Source organism: Pygocentrus nattereri, chromosome 26 (genome assembly GCF_015220715.1).
Source record: "Pygocentrus nattereri isolate fPygNat1 chromosome 26, fPygNat1.pri, whole genome shotgun sequence".
NCBI classification, from domain to species: Eukaryota; Metazoa; Chordata; class Actinopteri; order Characiformes; family Serrasalmidae; genus Pygocentrus; species Pygocentrus nattereri.
The window spans coordinates 28,636,286-28,655,545 of NC_051236.1; the positions used below are offsets into that span (position 1 = coordinate 28,636,286).

The 19,260-nt window shown below is 39.4% G+C and overlaps 1 protein-coding gene across 2 annotated transcripts in view; it reads right to left on the reverse strand.

Annotated features, from left to right (window-relative positions):
* Window positions 1-17,434, reverse strand: part of LOC108427650 — a 150,513-nt gene extending 133,079 nt beyond the window's left edge. For both annotated transcript variants that reach the window (XM_017697940.2, XM_017697939.2), the window contains exon 1: window positions 17,059-17,434. In XM_017697940.2, the coding sequence (XP_017553429.1) occupies window positions 17,059-17,128 (70 nt within the window). In that variant the 5' untranslated portion in view covers window positions 17,129-17,434. The remainder of the gene's footprint in view (window positions 1-17,058) is intronic.
* Window positions 17,435-19,260: the final 1,826 nt, after the last annotated feature.

The following is a 19,260-nucleotide window of genomic DNA, read 5'->3' on the forward strand; positions in this document are numbered from 1 at the left end:
CTCTCTTGGTGAGGTGTTTATTTAATGCCACCATGACTGAAGCTTTTCATAATTATGTTAAATACTGTCAGCCTTGATCAAGCTCCACACCCAGCAATCACAGGTCCTCTCCTTGCCCCCCCCCCCCAACCCCCCCACACTAATGAGCACAGGCTCAGAAGCGCTAATGAAGGCACTCAAATAACACATTAACTTACATACATGCACACACACGCGCACACACACACACACACGCGCGCACACACACACACACACACACACATTTACTGACTGGCTGAGTCAAATGCCATTTGAAGTAACAATCCTCAGCTCTGTACATTCAATTAACTTATATTTGCTGTGCGCAGAAAAAACAGCTTAGTGCCTTTAGTCTCCTCTCACGAAATGACGGTGAAATGAAATGAGTGCTCACTTTGCTCTCTTTCCCTCATGTGCCTTAGTTTTTATTTTCTTCCTCTTTCTTTCTCACTCTCTTTCCCTCTTACATTTACTTTTATACTACCACATTTTCTCATACATACTTTTTCTTTTCTCTCTCTCTCTCTCACACATGCAATTTTTCTTGTCTTTCACTCTCTCTTACTCTCTCTATCTCTGCCTATTCCCTCTCATGCTCCTTCCTTCTCTGTCTTTTTCTTTTCTTCTTCTTCTCTTCTTCTCTTTCTCTCTTTCTTTGTTTATTCTTTCTTTCTTTCTTTCTTTCTTTCTTTCTTTCTTTCTTTCTTTCTTTCTTTCTGTTTCTTTCCCCTCTATCTTTCTTACTTTGTATCTGTATTCCCTTTCTCTCTTACTTTTTCTTTTGTTTCTTTCTTGCTTCTGTCTCTCTCTGGCTTTTCACAATTAAGCTGCTTGTTTCAATGAACTACGAGTGTAAAATAACATTAAATTGGATTGTGCTGTTTGTTATCATCTGTGATAACTGCAGCTTCTGAGTGCTAATTGTACTCTATGTAGTCTGTATCTTTGTCACTTGTACTGTTTTGTCCAGTAAACACCGGCCCTGAGAAACATATTGTTCCACCATCATATACTTGTATATGATTTGGGTGACAGTAATGGGTTTTCTTGTCCTTGATGTGATCTCAGTCTAGCTGATCTGCTGATCTCCACCCTGAAGCTTTGCCTAAATCTGACTTATGTTGTATTTGCATGTGGAAAGTCCTTGTTTGAGAAATGCTGTAGTTTCCTCCTTCAAACAAGAAGAGTGCATGTTCTTTTGCATGTGCTGGCTCTGACCTTGCAGGTCTGTTTTTTTTTCTTCACTGTGCATTTTTTCCCACCCTGGTCCAGCGTCATTTCCTGTCTAGAGATGAGTGTGAAGAGAAAATGTTTTTCTTACTGGCCCATTACATCTGAGTGGCAACTGACTTCAAATAAGACAAGACGTCAGTGAGCAAGTAAGTGAAGAAGAATCAGCGCTTTCAGAAGAATTCTGTTAGGATCCCCCTTCACTCTGTCTCTCTCTCTCTCTCTCTCTCTCTCTCTCTCTCTCTCTCTCCTCTTATGCATGCAAACACACACACACACACACACACATACACTTATCTTTATTCAATGTCAGGACATGGAGTCATAGACTTTAGTTCATTTATATTTAATAATGTAAGTCATCTTTATTGTATTGTATATACTCTAATACCTGGGTTACTAGAGTTAAGAGATCTTAAAACAGCTAATGAAAAACTGTCAGAATCAAATAATTTCCCCATGTACAGACAGAGAGAGATACAAACTACCTCACCCATTGGTTAAGCTGGACTGAAGGCCTTACCCATGAGATTAATTAACTGTTGAATCAACCAATTATGTCTCCTTTGTATACACAGTGGGTTGGACCAAACTCAGTGACTTTAAACATTGCATTGTCATAGGATACCTACGGCCATAGGTGAGATTTTTGTCCTGCTAGATCTGCCCCTGTCAGCTGTAAGTGGCGAAATAGAAGCAGTAGACCACACAAACTCACAGAGCGGGGTCAGAGATTGCTGAAGCACACAGTGCTTAAACCCTGTTGACTCACTCAAATTGCCTCTGAAAGCAACATCAGCAAAAAGAATAGAGCGTTAGGAGCTTCACAAAATGTGATGTGGATGTGATCAAACTGCACAATGCCAAGCGACAGGAGAGTGATGTAAAGCACACTGCCACTGGACTCTGGAGCAGTGGAAACATATTCTGTGGAGTGACAAATCATGCTTTTGGTGAACGCCAGGAGAAAGTTACTTGTAAAGTTTAGTGGAGGAGGGATAATGCTATGGCTGTTCAGGGGTTGGCCTAGGCCCCTTAGTTCCAGTGAAGGTAAATCCTAATGATTCATCATATCAAGACATTTTGGTCATATGTCTCCAACTGTGGGAACAGTTTGGGGAAGGCCCTTTTCTGTTCCAGCATGGCTGTGTGCACAAAGCAAGGTCCATGAAGGCATGGCTGGGTGAGTTGGGTGTGGAAGAACTTGACTGGCCTGCACAGAGTCCTGACCTCAACGCCTTCGAGCACCTTTGGGATGAACTAGTCCAGAAATTGCAAGCCAGGCCTCACAAATGCTCTTCTGGATGAATAAGCAAAAATTCACAGACACACTGCAAAATCTTGTAGAAAGCTTCCCAGGAGAGTGGAAGCTATTATTGTTCTGAGAGGCTTCAACTCCATATTAATGCACATGGATATATAATGGGATGTCATAGAAACTCCTATAGGTGAAACGCAGGCCCAGACTGGCCGTCAGGAAAAATGTGAGATTTCCCGATGGCCTGGCCTGTCAGCTGGCTAGATGACTTTACGATGTATGATGAACTATTCGCAAAACTCTCTCTGTTGTCCTGTTTCTTGAATCATGTCTTTCTGCCGTGACGTAGCATTTAAAAACTCATTACCTGCTTGCGTGCTTGCAACAAGCTAGTGAGTTTGTGCTTATCGTGTCTCACCAAGAAATGGAGAAGAAGAGGAAAGGTAGCACAGAGAAGGAAAGGATAAAAAAAAAAGAAAAGCAATTAAATTTATTGATGTATTCAGTCAGGGAGAGACAGGTCAGCCATGTAAGAACTGTTTAGTTAGTTTAGGTTTGCTTTGACTGAGTTTTGTAGGTTACGGCATCTCAATGTTAGCTGGCTAACTAGCACTCAAATTATTTTCATTTGATGCTTTATCATACGACTCAAATTCACAAAATATAGATAGATCATCTTAAAAGTACAGTTTTGCCCATCTGTATGCAGCAGTTTGATTATTTGTAACTTTTCAGAAGATTGTCTTGATGCTTGCGCTTTGCATGAAAAAAAGATGGCTTTTCAGCTGAGGCACAATTGCTCATTCAAGGATGTTTCAAAAACAAGTGTGGATCTGATTTGCATTTTTTTCAATAAATCATATGGCGTGATGCAAAGCTTGAGTCACATAGTATACGTTGCATACACTGTGTGCTGGTGCTGTTTAGTGCTAGATACTTGAGAAAAAATCCATGCATTTACAAAGATAATGAACGTTGTTGTGATAATAAACCAAGTATTAGAAGTACTGCACATTTTAGATGACTGAGCTGAAAATTAAGGAGTGGGCAGGTATGGGGGGCTATTTTGTATGACCTTAAACATACATATGAAAAGCCATAATGAACACCTATTTATGAAGATACAGTAGCTGTATGTGTGTGACTTGAGTCCTGACATGATTCTCAGCTTTTACAGCTGTCCCAGTCCAGCCCTTGTGTAATGTGTTGGTGTCCCCAAAACATCTGTCCATATAGTGAATGTATATATATATATATATATATATATATATATATATATATATATATATATATATATATATATATATATATATATATATATATATATATATATATATATATGATATTTGGTCAACACAAAGAGCTAGAAAGTATGTTTGTGAGGACATTTGTCTATCAGCAGGGCTGTCTATGATGACCTGGACTCAGTAACAGACAGAATGACTTAAGACATCCAGAATCCTCAGATGTAATAAACTGTAATAAATGGAGGGACAATCCCCTGTGGGAACACTGGCTGTATGTGAGTGAAACAGGCGAAACACACTCTGCGTCTGCTGCACTGTCTCCCATCATCACCTTAATCCTCACAATGACTAACAAAGGCTCCTTTTAGAAAATCAAAATAGCTCTCCATGCTGTAATCATGCAATATACAGAAAAAAGCATAAATGAATGTGGTTAAGCTCAAAGTAAATATTTGAGGCCTGTTTTCTGGCTGTGGCATAAGAAGGAGTGTCACGAGAGAAAATGCAGATACTAATGGAAAGGGCTTCATGCCATGAGTGTAAAGTTTGTAGATTTGTTGTAAAACAGTGCAGATAAAAGAAAGCACTTAACATTTGCAAGTTGGCTTTTCACCCTAAAATGATGTGGTAGTGTGAATGATCTTACTCTATGATGATGTGATGATCCTCTACTCCAAACTAAAACCTGTTTTTACATCTAAGTAAAGATCTGGCAAAAGCATAAAAACACAGGAAATTCTCTTAACTTGACTTGTGTTGACAAGGCTTTTAAAGCAGGCTTTGCATGGATATGCAGCACATCTCGGATTTAAAACACTTCACATAGCATGTCTGCTCCTGCTTAGACCCTTGCTGATGTTCTCTCAAGCAGTCTAATAACAATACAAGTGTCATAGCAGGGGTTGTCAACTGGAGCACCGAGTCTGGATGTGGACACAGCAAAGCATTTGAGCGGACCCAACCGGGCAGTTATGTAGCAAACTTGATCAATGTATGTAACAAAAAAGACTGTATTTCAGTGACATGTGACACGAACCAGCATGGGTCCTGTAGCTGTCCTGCGCTGCAGTTTATCCAATCACATGCTTTTATGTAAACATCTGAATCATAGGCAGCTCATTGAAACAGAGACAACAGAGCGAGATATCGGGTCAGAAAGAGAAGAATTTTACATATTTTCATAGATTGTTTACTTATTTTCAATTTTTAGTTTTATTTTTTTTGTTGGTTCTGGTCTGAGTAGTGAAGCAAAAACACGACATCTTAAAAAAAAGGAAAGTGGATGATGAAAACATGTTTAAAGCCGAATTAACTGAGAGCTGTTTCATGTTGAAAACTGGCATGTATCATCTTTTTACAGTCAGTGGGGCTGGTAAGAGGTGGATACATTAAGCATCACTGAAGAATGAAGAAATCACTTTGAACTGACCCACCCAGAAAATTCAGCTCTAAAGACAAACAAACATAAAGGTCAACCAGAGTGCTTGTCCACTGCTGCTGCTGACAGTACAGGAATGTGACATGCTCATTAAGAATGATCGTTATTACATTATATGTGTTATTCATTTTCTTTATTTACATTTATTTTTTATTAGTATTATATTTAAAAATACATTCATGTTTTATTTGTAGTCACTGCTATTAAAAGAGGCAGCTTTCACACAAGTCATGATGATTTGTTTTCCAGCTGTTTTTGGCCACAGCCACGCTGTACATAAGCAGTGTTCTCTTTTCTCTAATATCTCATCTGCTACCCAGCTGACATCCCTCTCAACTCTTTCTCAACTCTCTCTCACTCTCTCTCTCGCTCTCTCTCCCCACCAACACACCTGGGGTGTTTCCTAGCCCTGCCCTCTACAATAAGAGTCTGCAAAATAAACCCTGTGAATAAATGCTGAAGAACACGAACCTAAAACCAACATGCTAACACATTTCTTGAACTTGCTCCAATTTATTTGATGTGTGTTATTTTATTTCATTGGTCACTTGGACTAATCATAAATGGTTTAGCATTTAAAAAACTTCCCGTTGCTTTATTTTTAGTGCACTTTTGAAATTCGGTGTCTTTCTCCCTTTTATATATTGCAACACTGTCACGACGTGACTGAAGCCCAGACGCTCCCGGATGAAAGGTTACACTATTTATTCGATTGGCTAGCAGCCAAAGAAATAAAAAGGGGCAAAACACTATGGAGTAGTCAAAGTACAGTCCAAAAGTCCGATAACAAATCCACACAATCAGCAAAAGTACCAAGAGGGAGAGGCAACAGACGTAGTCGAAAAACATGATTCTAAACGGTCAAAAATCACGGTAAGACAAGCAATAACAAGAAGGAATTCGCTCAGTACGTTTCAAAGAAAACAACACCTTGCACTGACTGATTGTCAGAGCCCGGCTTAACTGCTCAGCTCTAATGAGGCACAGGTGACATTCCTCAAAAGTCTGGGGATTGTGAGCGCTGATAGGTGTCCAGAGTCAGGGTCTCCCAGGGTGTTCTGGGAGTTGGAGTTCACTCGACAAGTTGAATGAGTGACAAACACATACCAGCCAATTGACAGTTTCAATCCCAGGGTCACTGAGTTATGCAAACACAGCTAAGCACAGAGAATGTATAACTTTAGAACTGAATGCAGTGCAATCTGAATGGTTATGATGGCTTCCATCACGTGTCATCAGAAAGTCCGCTCCCAGGCGGTCAGTGACTAAAACAACAATGTTGGCTAGGTCAGTGTTTAGCATTCATAACAAATATTAGTACATTTCTGACAGACAATAGATATTAATTGATCATCGAATTTCCGAAGTATGTCCGATTTATTCAGTTGACTCACTTAAAGGGTACACTTCATTGGGTAGAATATATGCACATATTTATTTATTCATTCTGTGGTCATTATAGGCCGTCATCTGTAAATTTTAGTAGAGTCATTAGTGCACTGCATCTCTCATCTCAGGTTATAGATTTACAGACTGTGGTATTTTGTCTATTTGTACATATGCCTGTAGAGAGGATGTGGTTTATTTATTCTTGTTATATGTCTACACCCATTTACGGTTACTGTATAGTGTTGTGTGTCTGTCTGTCTATCTATCTATCTATCTATCTATCTATCTATCTATCTATCTATCTATCTATCTATCTAAAGAGATTTACCTGTGTTTAAGTTTGCAAATTTTGTTTAAACTGTGAAAGCTATGACTAAAATAAATACTCTGATAAAAAAAAAAAAAAAAATCAGTGACTATAATCTGTAATCAGCAGTTTCCCTTTCAAAACAGTCAGGTTGTATTAACCTGGAAATTGGGAAATTTCTCTGCAATCAGTCAAATTAGACTGCATGAGTATGGTTGGAGATGAAGATGAAGCTAGTAATGACCAAAATAGAAAAAAATTGGGACTGAGAAAGAGGGAGGACAAGAGTGAACGTAAGTGTTGCCTTTTGGCTGCAAGAGAAACCTGAAGAAAGATTTCAAGAAATGCTTGAAAATTGATGCTGAGCTTGTTTTGCTTTGCCGTAATAGGCGGTGTATTTGATGTAATTCAGTTTGGTTGGTTCTGATGGAATTGTTAATGTCCAACCACCCCAGCCCACCCTTCCCCCGTAATACTATTCTAGCAACATTACACTGTGTATAGCATCGATAGCTAATAGCTAACCAATGTTAGCTGAGTAACGCTAGCTGTGTCATTGTATTCTAAGCCTTGGATAGGCCTTGGATATCTTTGGGTGTTAACTAAGAGTGTCAGATTCTTGGATGTGTCTTTCCATCCTACCAAACTAATTCCATAAACTCAATCACTGGATTAGCAGTAGCATTGATTTCTTGATTTAGTGTTGTGTACGTGGCTGTCTATGTGGAGCAAATTCCTAATCCCACAAAAAGCACTACCCATTACTGTCTCAATACCAGATGCCTTTAGTCCCACAACAACATTTGCTGACAGGAAGTTTGACTTGGGAATTGAATAGACTGTCATCTAGTTGAGTCTCATGGCTCCCATCACTTCCAATCAGAAAGCGCTTATACAACTAGCCACAAAGTCCATCCTTCAAACAAATCCCTGTAGGAAGATTGTTAACTTTAGCTAAGACACACTTTGCTGGCTTCGCATGAAAGTAAAGAAGAGTTTATTTGATGCTAGATCTGTCAGACTGACCCACTGGGAGAGATCCCCCGATTCCCTAATGGAACACACTTGCATGTTGACTATATAGCATTAACTACATGAATTCATGTGATGTATTATAACCTGGAATTACTACTGTGCAACTAAATTTACTTCTAGCAGCTTTCATAAAAAGTAGCTGTAGAAATAGCAATTTAAGTCACACCATACTACTATTTATTTCATCTCTTCAGAGAAGAAAGTAAAATTTTACGTGATGTTTTTAAACCTTCAAAATATTCTTCAAACTTACGAATACTTTTCAAACATGGGTCTTTAGAGAACCAAAAGGCATTGCTCAAAGAACCCTTTGTGGCACCTGTTTTAAAGATCTTTAGAAATGAAAACATTCCCTCCTACAATAATAAATGTAATGTTTAAATTCTCAACTCTCTGATCTCTGATCTCGCTCTCTCCCTCTCTCTCTCCCTCTCTCTCAGTGTGTGTGTGTGTGTGTGTGTGTGTGTGTGTGTATGTGTGTATTTTGGCAGTTGTAAGCTGTCAGCATTTTAAATTACATCAAATGAGGATCTAAGAGACCATGAGATAACTCCCACACAATGCAGCCAGACGCAGCTCAGTACTGGCATAAGAACAGACACCCGAATTTTTTGTACAGAAAGTGTAACAATTGCCTCAGAGCACGTTCCTCAAACAGTCGCCCTCAGCTGTAACTCTTATACAACCTGCCTACCATCGATTGGACATAAAAGGTATGAGTGAGAGAACGAACTGCCATCACCTGGCCTGGAGCAACGTTCTCGCCCAAGGAGCCATTCCTTTCCTTTTTTAATATACTGATCAAGTCTTTGATTGAACTTGCTGTTATTCCAGCCTTTTTCGTGCTGTTTATTAGTCCAAAACAGGGCTTCAGAGGCCTGGCCTAGGGCTCAGAGCTTCCCATCTTTTTTTTTTTTTTTTTTTTAGAAAAATGTTGGGGCTACCTGTCATGAAAGCTTTTGTCTCAAACTCAGTAAAACTGCTGGTTCAGGACCTGCTGTCTCCTGCAGCTCTTCTCTCAATAAGCTTCATGTCCTAAGGGTAGTGCAGATAGCCATTCACTGGCTCTAAAAGAAATTTAATTAGGTGTACGAGCTGCGATTGAAATCCAGTGGAGCCTTTGTAAGCACTTATTGTTACTGACCAGGCAAACACTGCTGGCCAGGCCTCGTTAGATGTCTGTACGGCCTTGAAACATGATCCAGAATGATCACAATGCATCCTTTGAGCCTAAATCTGTCAAACTGAAAATGAAACAGCACAATAACAAGACTAGTGCTTTGCCACTAAACCCAAAAAAGGAATAAACACTACTAGTATCATAAAAATCGCTCTGCATTGTAGTGGGTTTTTTTTGTTTTTTTTTTTTTTTTTCAGAAAAGGAGAAATAAATTGTTTGAGTGTGACATTTTTTCACAAAAATGAACAAATGTATACTCTAATGACTCATTCCAGGCAGGCTGGTGGAGGGCTGTCAGCCTGTGTGGGAGTGTGGAAGCTAGTCGGGACAGACACTGTCCCAATAGCTGCCATCTCAGCAGTGGTGGGTATGTTGAGGCGGTGTTAATGCCAGTCTCCAAACGCCTCCACTGGCTGCTCTTACTGTGCAGCTCTTTTCAAAGTGGTTGGTGCTGTCTCTGCCATTACAGCTCTCTTTATTCCTAGGACTTCCACCTGTACTCCGTAAGGCTGAGTTACACTTCAGCAAGGATACGTTGAGATGCAGAGGAGTTTATGGTAAGAGTGTGCTAAATATCAGCAGCCATCGGCATTTTTGGCTGATAAATGGGAACATTTAAATATTTTTATCTGTCCGATATTGGAATTACAGCTGATGATTTCAACCAATAACTACATCCCCTTTTAGCTCATGCGAAAAACTGACACAGGTGCTAGATAATTCCATTCTTTTTGGACCCATGCAAAAGGAACAACAACACTGGTGATGCTTGACAATGATGCTACACTGTCAAAGTAAATGTTTGGCCACATACAGTAAGAAAACTACTATAAAGGTTCTTCATCACCAAAAAACCCACCAGACTCTCATCTTACAAGACTAGACTGCCCTGAGTTGTGATAACTGAAGTACCATTGTGTACCCCAGCAACCCCTCCTCACACATTCTCTCACGCTGACTCTCAGGTATGTCCGATGTGCAGACACGTGTTATGTGTTAAGCCACAGCACAAGGCTAAATATGGCGCAAATTGTCGGCTGCAGACGTGAGACAACAGCTGAGGTCAAATAAGAATAAGACCAATCGTAATGCAGTCATAGAAATGTCAGCAAGGTCACCTCCACCAATTATTTCCTTTCCCCCAAACTATAGTGCTCTCTCTCTCTCTCTCTAGTTCAGGATGCATGCTCTTATTACCATCATTATGGCAAGCCCTCGGGGCCTTTCTCACACACAGCAAAATAGACTCATCTCAGCAGCTTGCAAAAACAATGGAACAAGCCTGAATAAAAAAAAAAACAGTCGAACTGTGAGTAAATCGCAACACAGCTGACACACACACGTCTACAGCGATCCATGGCTTCCATAATTAACTGTCAGCTTTCTCAGTCTCCGAATGTGTAGCTCTCCTAATACAAGGTTAGCAATGAACTAACTGCATGGAGTCACTCTCCAAACACCTTCTGACAGATAACAAAACTTCCCCGTAGATGTCAGCCCCGCTACTCTGTTCCTATCACACCCAGACAGAAGGAGAAAAGAGCAGCTGTCAGCTCCAAACACGGCATTTTGATGTTCTCCCAGGCACACTCGGAGCACCACTGTAAAAGCCAATATGCATTCTGTCACAATTACAATACTGATGTCAAAAATAGCATCTCTTTTAAGTGTTTCAGTGATTCTTTTAAGCAAATAGACAAGGCCTCATGAAAGGCGAGGAAAACAAACAATGTATGTCTTCAGGAGAGAGAGATAAGTTCACTTCTTCTTATACAGGAATAATCATCAGACCACCCAGCAGGAAACCTGTCAGGAAACATTATTCTTCTCCCTTGGCTCGCTCTTTAAACACTCATACGGCACTAAAAAGTTTTTCCATTTAAGGGTAGACCTCATTTTAATTCAACTCTAGCCTCACATTCCTACTCCAAAGCCAGACAAACCATTTTTAATTTAGCAGTAATTTCATGTTTACCTACAGATGGATATTAGCTAGTCACTCTGCTTAACTCTTGAGATTAAAGCGTTCTTTACGTTTTTCTTTTACCTCTTTTTTTGAATAAAAGAGCTGATGTAACATGTAAACACGTTTCAAAACTGCTCACTCCCCAGTCTGTACAGACCACATATGGAATATGGCTCATTTTGAATACACTGTGTCTGTAATTTCAGAGTGCTTTTTGAATTAGGCACTATACCAGGCAGCCAATCAGAACTGGGCTCATTTACATGCATCAGTCTTATAAAGACAGTTGCATAACAGCCAGTTTTATTCTCAATTCTTTTTTTTTTATTTATTGTTTTTGTGATGTCACAAAAACCAACACAACCAACCACACACTGAGGTTTTAAAGAGCGTTTCAGCCCAGACTATGTTTTGAATTAAGCACTGTACAAGGCAGCCAATCAGAACAGGGCTTATTTACATAGATCAGTCTTACAAGCACAGTGACAAAAACAACCTCCTTGATGCTGGGATTTTTTTTTTAAGTCATTGTTTTTGTGATGTCACTGAGTTACGGCACATTAAATTAAACATCATAACTGAATCTTTAGGAGGAAAAAACAGCACTATATGAGTAAATATGCTCCTTAATGTTTTTGTATGTAAAACGTATACGTGATAAATGAAAAAAAATATGTACCACTAAACATCTCAAATGATCCTTCCTCAATTAAGGCTTGACTTTTCCTATCTTGTTTCCCTAAAACTCATTATTTGTTCATTTTGGTAACAAGAATATCATAAGTAAACGTTGAAAGAGTCAGCAGTGAGGGAGTGTCCATAGAATGGCAACATCTTTGCTGACGTCATTGCTGAGAAAGAGAGCTAAAAGAAGGAAGTGGCACAAAGCCTACGAGCTGGGCCTGGAATCGATGGGGAAGTGGCCGATACACGACTAAAGCTTCCAAAACAGGCCGATCAAGGAGGACTTTAAATCCAATTATCAGTGATGTTGTTAATGACCCCATTAGGGTAAGAATAATGGTGAATTAGGCCGGTCTGGGTGAGGGATGGCCTGTGTGACAGCCATCTGGCCAAAACAGGAGGCAAAAAAACAGGAGGCAAAAAAAAGGGGTGGGGGAAGGGGGGGTAGGAAGAGGATTGTGTCATGGCCGATAGAAGCATCCAAATGTGGGTTTGGGCCTCTGCCATATGGCCTCATCTATCTTGTCTCTTAGAACGTGGCATCTCTGTCAGAAACGCGCCTTGTTGCAAACATCTGGCAGTGGCCAAGAAAAAAGAAAAAAGTCCTGTTACACCTTTAAAGTGCCATGTTGGCTTTTTTTAACACAGCAGCCTACATCAGCTTCCTTCCAGCTTCCCTTATCTGTGGCAGCAGAGCGAAGAGCTTTGATTCAGTTTGTTCACACCATGGCAAAAGACTCTGGGGGTCGATCCATTAGCAAACATTAGTGCTCTTTCAATTTGCAAGGGACGCATAAATTCACTTTAACCGTACGCGGCTCATGGCTGCAGTGGCCAGCCCATTTTGTTAATTTGTTTCAATTTTCAGAGATGTACTGTAATGGATGGGGACTGTATGATAGGCATCCCAACGCCAAGGACTAGGTCAATTGGAAGGATCTGTGGGAGTGAGCCGGAGAGTGAACTTCCAATTAGTTCTTTTCAGATCTGAGTATGGAATTTGGCCCTCAGTCAAGAAGTACACTGGCCATCAAAAGTTTGAGGACACCTTGCTTTTTAAAGGTTTTTAATAAACAAGCATCTTTGTCAGCTTCCAGTATCATTAAAGGACATGCTGGACAAAATAAAACCTTTAACCATTACTATATCTGTAACAGGTGTTACATCAATTCTCATGTAAATATCTTAAAAACTGCGTCCTATAGCAATTGTCTAGAGTACGATTTCGCTGTTGAACAAGGAAAAAAGGAAAAACCCTTTCTCATGACACCTTTTGAACGTGGGATGAATTACAACTGCTTTGGGGTGGAAGCAGATAGCTAGGTACAATACAGCTAAGAATCTGAGCTGTTGTGCCTGTATAACTGTGGTAAATGACTTTAAGTCTTCATTAGAGTGAAGAGCATGGCTTATTCAAACAGAAATGCTTTGAATCATGTGTAGGACAAGTTAGCAAGAAAGCTATTGGCTATCTAAATACTTTAACTCAAATTGGCTTATTTTCTCTGGCTGAAAGGGAAAAATCATCTCTACCACCTACTTTTTAAGCTTTTTAGCATTAAAAACCACTCTTTAGCTGTCTGCGTTGTATTTATTCACCGATATCTCAGCCTGTAACAGTTATGGATACGGTTGGTTGGCACAACCTGAATTGCCAGTGCTTGTATGACGTATTTGTGTGATGCATGCTGGGTATTGTAGTGAGAGAACTGTGATGAATGAACATGTAAATGATTACATTATGAAATCTGTTAATTCAATGAGGCTGATGGATACAATACTACACTTGAAAATATTGCCTAACGTGTGAAATAACATACTAAACTCTAGTTTTAGACCAGAATGTTTCTCTAAGATGTTAAATTTAAAGCTGTTTAGATCTCACCTTTTTTCGTTTGCAAAAAAAAAATGCCAAAAGTGAACAACTGACAAAAGCCCAACCTCGAGGACGTGCCTAAGCATTTTACTCTATGTTGTGATGGGAGAACCCATTAGCATTCAACCCTTTCAGCTCTTTAAACCACTGTTTGGGTGCTTTTAACAATGGTTTGGAAAAGAAAACTTTCAAATCATTATTTTGACAAAACATGCACTTCAGACCAAGGAAGATATTTTGCTGAACATCAAGCTCAGTGTTGAAGTCAAACACTGTAATCAAACAGTCATTTTATGCTAACAGAACCATTGCAGGTGTTTTAAGCCTCTTCCTTCTCTTTCTGCCATTTAATCTACTCTTCTCTATTAATAAGGTTGCAACACTTTATTTTGAGCAGTCCTTTGAAGATGATTAATAAACTCTTAAGAGTATCGGTACCACATCAACAATATATCAGTGAAGTACATTTATGGCATTTGGCTGACGCTCTTATCCAGAGCGACTTACAATTTGGTCATTTCACACAGGTAGGCCAAGGTGGTGTTAGGAGTCTTGCCCAAGGACCCCTATTGGTATAGTGCAGGGTGCTTGCCCTGGTCGGGGATTGAACCCCTGTCTACAGCGTAGAAGGCAAAGGTGTTAACCACTACACTAACCAACCCAAGTAGCAGTAGTGAAGCATCTGAATACATTGAAGTAAATATGTTACTTACATTAAGTAGATAAAACGTCGATATGTTACGTAGACTTGTGTTACTAACACTGATAGGCTGTTGACAAGATATCAATGATATGTTGTTACTGAGAGTCTGTTGGGTGCGTTTCATCTAAAAAGGACCACTCAAAATAGTTTCTCCGTGTTATTAATGCCACTGTTGCATATATTTGATATGTAAAGAATGTGACCTAACAAAGCCAAAATGAACAGACATCGATGCGTTTTACTTTTTTGAACAAGAAAACACATGAATAGAAAAACGTCGCACATCAGTTATATTAAACAAATCAATAAAAGGTGCGTACGTTCACTCTGAAAAAATCACAGTGCATCCAACAATAAAGGCAGTTTCGTTGGTGCTTCAATAATATAGTGACAGTGAAGAAGGTCCTACACAGCACGCTCTGACATGTTGTAACTCCTCTGCCATTTAGACGAGTTGAACGGGCCAAATTCTCTGAATATACTGGGGGCAGCATGATGCCCCCAAGCTAAGGGGGTAAGAGCATAGCTTAACTGGCTAAGAAAAAGAGGATATCTGTACACAGCACTCCACAAGGCCTGTTTTGGGTGGCCAAGTAATCTTGGTTAGATGTCATGATGAGGAAACTTTTCCAATTTAGCCAGATTCGGTGTTTTGTTTTTGGCTCATCTGCCATTAGATGCTCTCTCTAAAAGTGAGTCATGTTTGAGGAATAACATTGAGGGGAATAACAGTTTCCATCTCATACGATTAGTGACATCCTGTCTACTTAACAGTGAAAGAACACCATTTGCTATAGTCTTTGATTACGAGAGCATAATAAAGACTTTGAAGACAGCAGTGAACACGAAATTCAATCCCTCTATCAGGATGGAGCTCATGAATGCATAGGCAATTATTTTCTCCTTACAGGAGGCTCCGTCTGCCTTGGATGTTTCTCTTAATTATGCCTTGCATTGCTATGTTTAGCAGCCATGATAATAATTACAGAATTGATTTGATTTGCAATTGATATGTTTTCATTGGCTATGTGAAAGTAGGCCCAGATAGGCAAACGCAATTATGCTAAGCTTATAGCTTTGATCAATATTCATTAAGGATATTCACACTGACATTCATTTTATTGCATTCCTCACTTCCAAAGCTGTCATTATCAGCTATATGAGCTTCTGTTAATGAGAACAATTTGAATATACAGTAAATGTCTGATGCAGCTGAGGTTGAAATGACATTCAGGACAAGTTCTGTAGGAAAGTATTAACGTTTCTGCCATTACGCCCACTGTATAAGCTAGCGGCAAACCGAAATGGGCTTTGCCTGTTAGCAGGCATAAAAAAACAAACCTAAAAACGGGAAAGGGGTATTTATTAAGCAGGAAGAAATCTAAAAGTTGGGTAAATTATTATATATGTTACAATTTGATCCGTAGAATACATCGATGGAAAAGTATTCAGACACTTTTGTTTTTGTTATTTAATATAGAATTCACTTTACATTAACACACATAATGTCTTCTGGCTTTATGACTTAAAAGGTATACATCCATAAGCATAAACAAAGAAACGCCTGCCCTTTTTCTTTTCTACATGATTTGATCATGGCAACCGCCTTCTACATCTTACCAATTAAAGTGCTCCAGAACTGCAAAATCTCTTTACATTAACTTACATTAAAAGTTTGGGGCCGTTGTCTTTTTTGATTTAATTTCCTGGTCGATGAGATTCAATTCTTTTCCATTACGTCCTGGCAGATTACTCTATTCTTGCTTCTCTTGATGACGTGTAATCTCTCAGTACCATTTCTGTGGAGAAGCTGCCCCACATCACGTTCATGCTCCCACCTTCGTACTTCACTGTGCGTATGATGTTCTTTGGAGCAAACACTCAAGCCCTCTTTATCTAAACATTATGATCTGAATTACGGCCAAAGGCGTCTATTTTCGCTCCATCTGACCAGAAATTGTTTCAGAAGAGCTCATGTTTGTCTGAATGCTTGTGTTCCTGCTGCTTTCTGGTCATCGTTCAACTATTTTCAAGTGACTGACAGTAGCTTTTTTTCATTTGCGCGTTGTTTAATAATGTTTATATTTAATAATGTAGGAAACTTCTTTCAAAATCTTCTGAAATGTGTTTTAAATGATACCAGGAGCAATTAGCTTTATATATATGTGTATATATATATATATATATATATATATATATATATATATAAAATCAATGTATGTAAATCTGAAAGTGGATATATGCACTGAAAGTATATTAAATAGCGAAATCAAAAGTGTCTAAACACTCCCCTACTATCCCGTCTGTCATAGATAACGTTGCTTTTAGACTGTGTGTGCTCTATCCCATGAAAAGCCAGGAATGTGATGTGTTTGCAGGACACTAGTATTAACACATTATTCGCAGAATATCCTAGTGCTTAGGCTGTGTATGTGTTAATAATAGCCTCACTTCAACTGCAGAAGCTGGATTACTGAAAGCTTTAGCTTCAGCAGAGCAGATAAATATACTTTCAGTGGACAACAATAAGATTCATACATAACATTTGCAACAAAGAACAGATATTTTTGGTATCCCATAGTGACGCCATGCCACATTTCTGTTTGTGTCAGACACCGTATGAATTTTTAACATACAAAATTTCGAGCAAGCTGCTAGCATCATCTCTGTCATGTACATCTCACACAATAGCAAAAACTGCACTGAAAGGTTTCATGCATAACTTGCCTGTCATGGTAACTTTGCATGTATCTGCATAGCCGCTGTTGGAAAGGATCTCATAGCCACTGTCCATCATTCTTCGATGGGACGCTGTTGTTGTCTGTATGTGAAACTCCTCTCAGACACTTCAAAATGCCTCTCAAACGCTTTCACTTTTCCACTTCCTGTCCCGAATTCCCCTTCTCTGCTCCGGGCAGAAGCTGCATGAAGCAATTCTCGCACAAGAGCACACCCTCACACACTCACACACTCACACAGGATGTTGTTGTACCCTTTAACATCTGTTTCTCCAACTCAGCTCAACTGTGCAACAGACAGGCACACAGACAGACAGGCAGGCAGACAGAGAAAAAGGCAGGCAGGGCCCAAACCTGCCCAAAAGCCAGCCACACTGTTTTTGTTTACTCAGGAAACAGGCAAGCAGGGAGCCAATCAGAGCTCTCCTCCTTCTTGCACGGTCATGCTCATGGAGGAAGTGACATCAGCAACTATAACCACAGAAAATCATCTGTGTGCTGAATGGGGCTTGGCATCATCAACACTAAGTAATGACAACAAACAGCTAATCTGTTTACATTTTTCACACTGTTGGATTAAATGCTGTCAGTTCTCCTGGTTTAAAGGTTCAAATCAAATCATATTTATTGTCACATCACATTTACACAGGTGTGAAGGTCAGTGAAAATCTTAGGTGTGTAGCCCCCTTGTAGTGCAGAAGTATACAAAATTATATAATTATAAAAAAATGTGGATGCATATATTAAACATAGCAAAAGTGTTCATCATAAACGAAGGTGCTGGCAACATTTAGTGCTAAAATAGTTACAAATGAACACAAAATGAAAAAACTAAGAGGAGTGAAGGGAGCTCACAACAGCAGCCATACTCGGTGTCATCATGTTCGGTAGGAAGGTTGGAGTTTACGGGGTTTCCAGTAGTTTGAAAAGCATGTTTCCAAATATGATTGGATGGCATTGGCTATAAAGGGTTGAACCGAGGGGTGTGTTGCCTCTACCAGCAGACTCGTACGAACAGAACACAGTTTAAATGAACAGGACAGGCATCATGGTGAGTGGCATCATTATGTGGAACGTTTGCTGTTTAAAGGCTTAGCATGACTTTCATCTTTGCCATATAAGAATCAGAAGATGCTTGAATATTATTTTGATGCCAAAACTGGCAACCAAAGATTATTAAACACTTAATAGACCTGATTAAGTTAATTGAAGAGAAACATACGGGCTATTTGTTTCAATCACATTGTCATGATGGCTCTGCTGAGAACGTCATATACTTCCGTGGACATGGAACATATTGTTCCCACTTGGTTGACAACCACTCCCCCACCTCCACAATCCAGATTTACTTTACAGGTCACTGAGAGTGTCTTTCTGTCAAGTTCACGCTGTATCACCTCATCATCATTAAGCAACATTTTTCAAGATTCATTTTTTAAGGTTTCATTCCTACGTGTTAGCTGTTCACACATTGAGAAGGTTACCAGACAGCGTATTTTTCATCTTCTTAAATTCTTAAACCTTAAAGCATTTTGTTGAGCATGTGTTTGGTTATGAAAATAAAAATACTAATACTAAAAATAAAAAGGGACATCCATCTGAAATATCAGTGAATCTTCTGTGATATAGTACTAAAATTACATGCAAAGGAAGCCTGGGGTACACAGGGGTAGCTATGAGTACATAGGGGTAGTGTTTCTTTTTGCTGTGCTCTCGGGAAAAGGCCACATTTTCCTTTCTTAAAGTATTCACAGACCAAAGACCTAGTCAAATTTCACAGTAAGGCCTTGTGTGAGTGACATGGCCCTATAAAAGGGAGTGTCAGATGTACTTCAAAATAAGAATGTCAAAAAGTGTTATTTGAAGCAGAACCATAAAAGTTAGCTCTTGTTTCCTCATGATCTTTGATCATAATCTACTATTGACTTTTGCCTGCCTCTAAAATGTCTCATGGCTTTTGATTCTGTCACTGTGCACCAGCAGGTATATTAAAATGAAAGTAACAAACTAGAAAATGCATTTCCTGAAGAAAACTAGAGCATTGCTATGCAGTTACAACGGTTTTCACAAGTGGTTGCTATGTTGCTGATATGAGTTTGCTATCTCAAGTGGTCACTGAGACATTGCTAGGTGTTAAGAGGCTGTTAAGGTATCCCAGGTGGTTGCTAGGGGGTTGCATCTCAAGATGTTG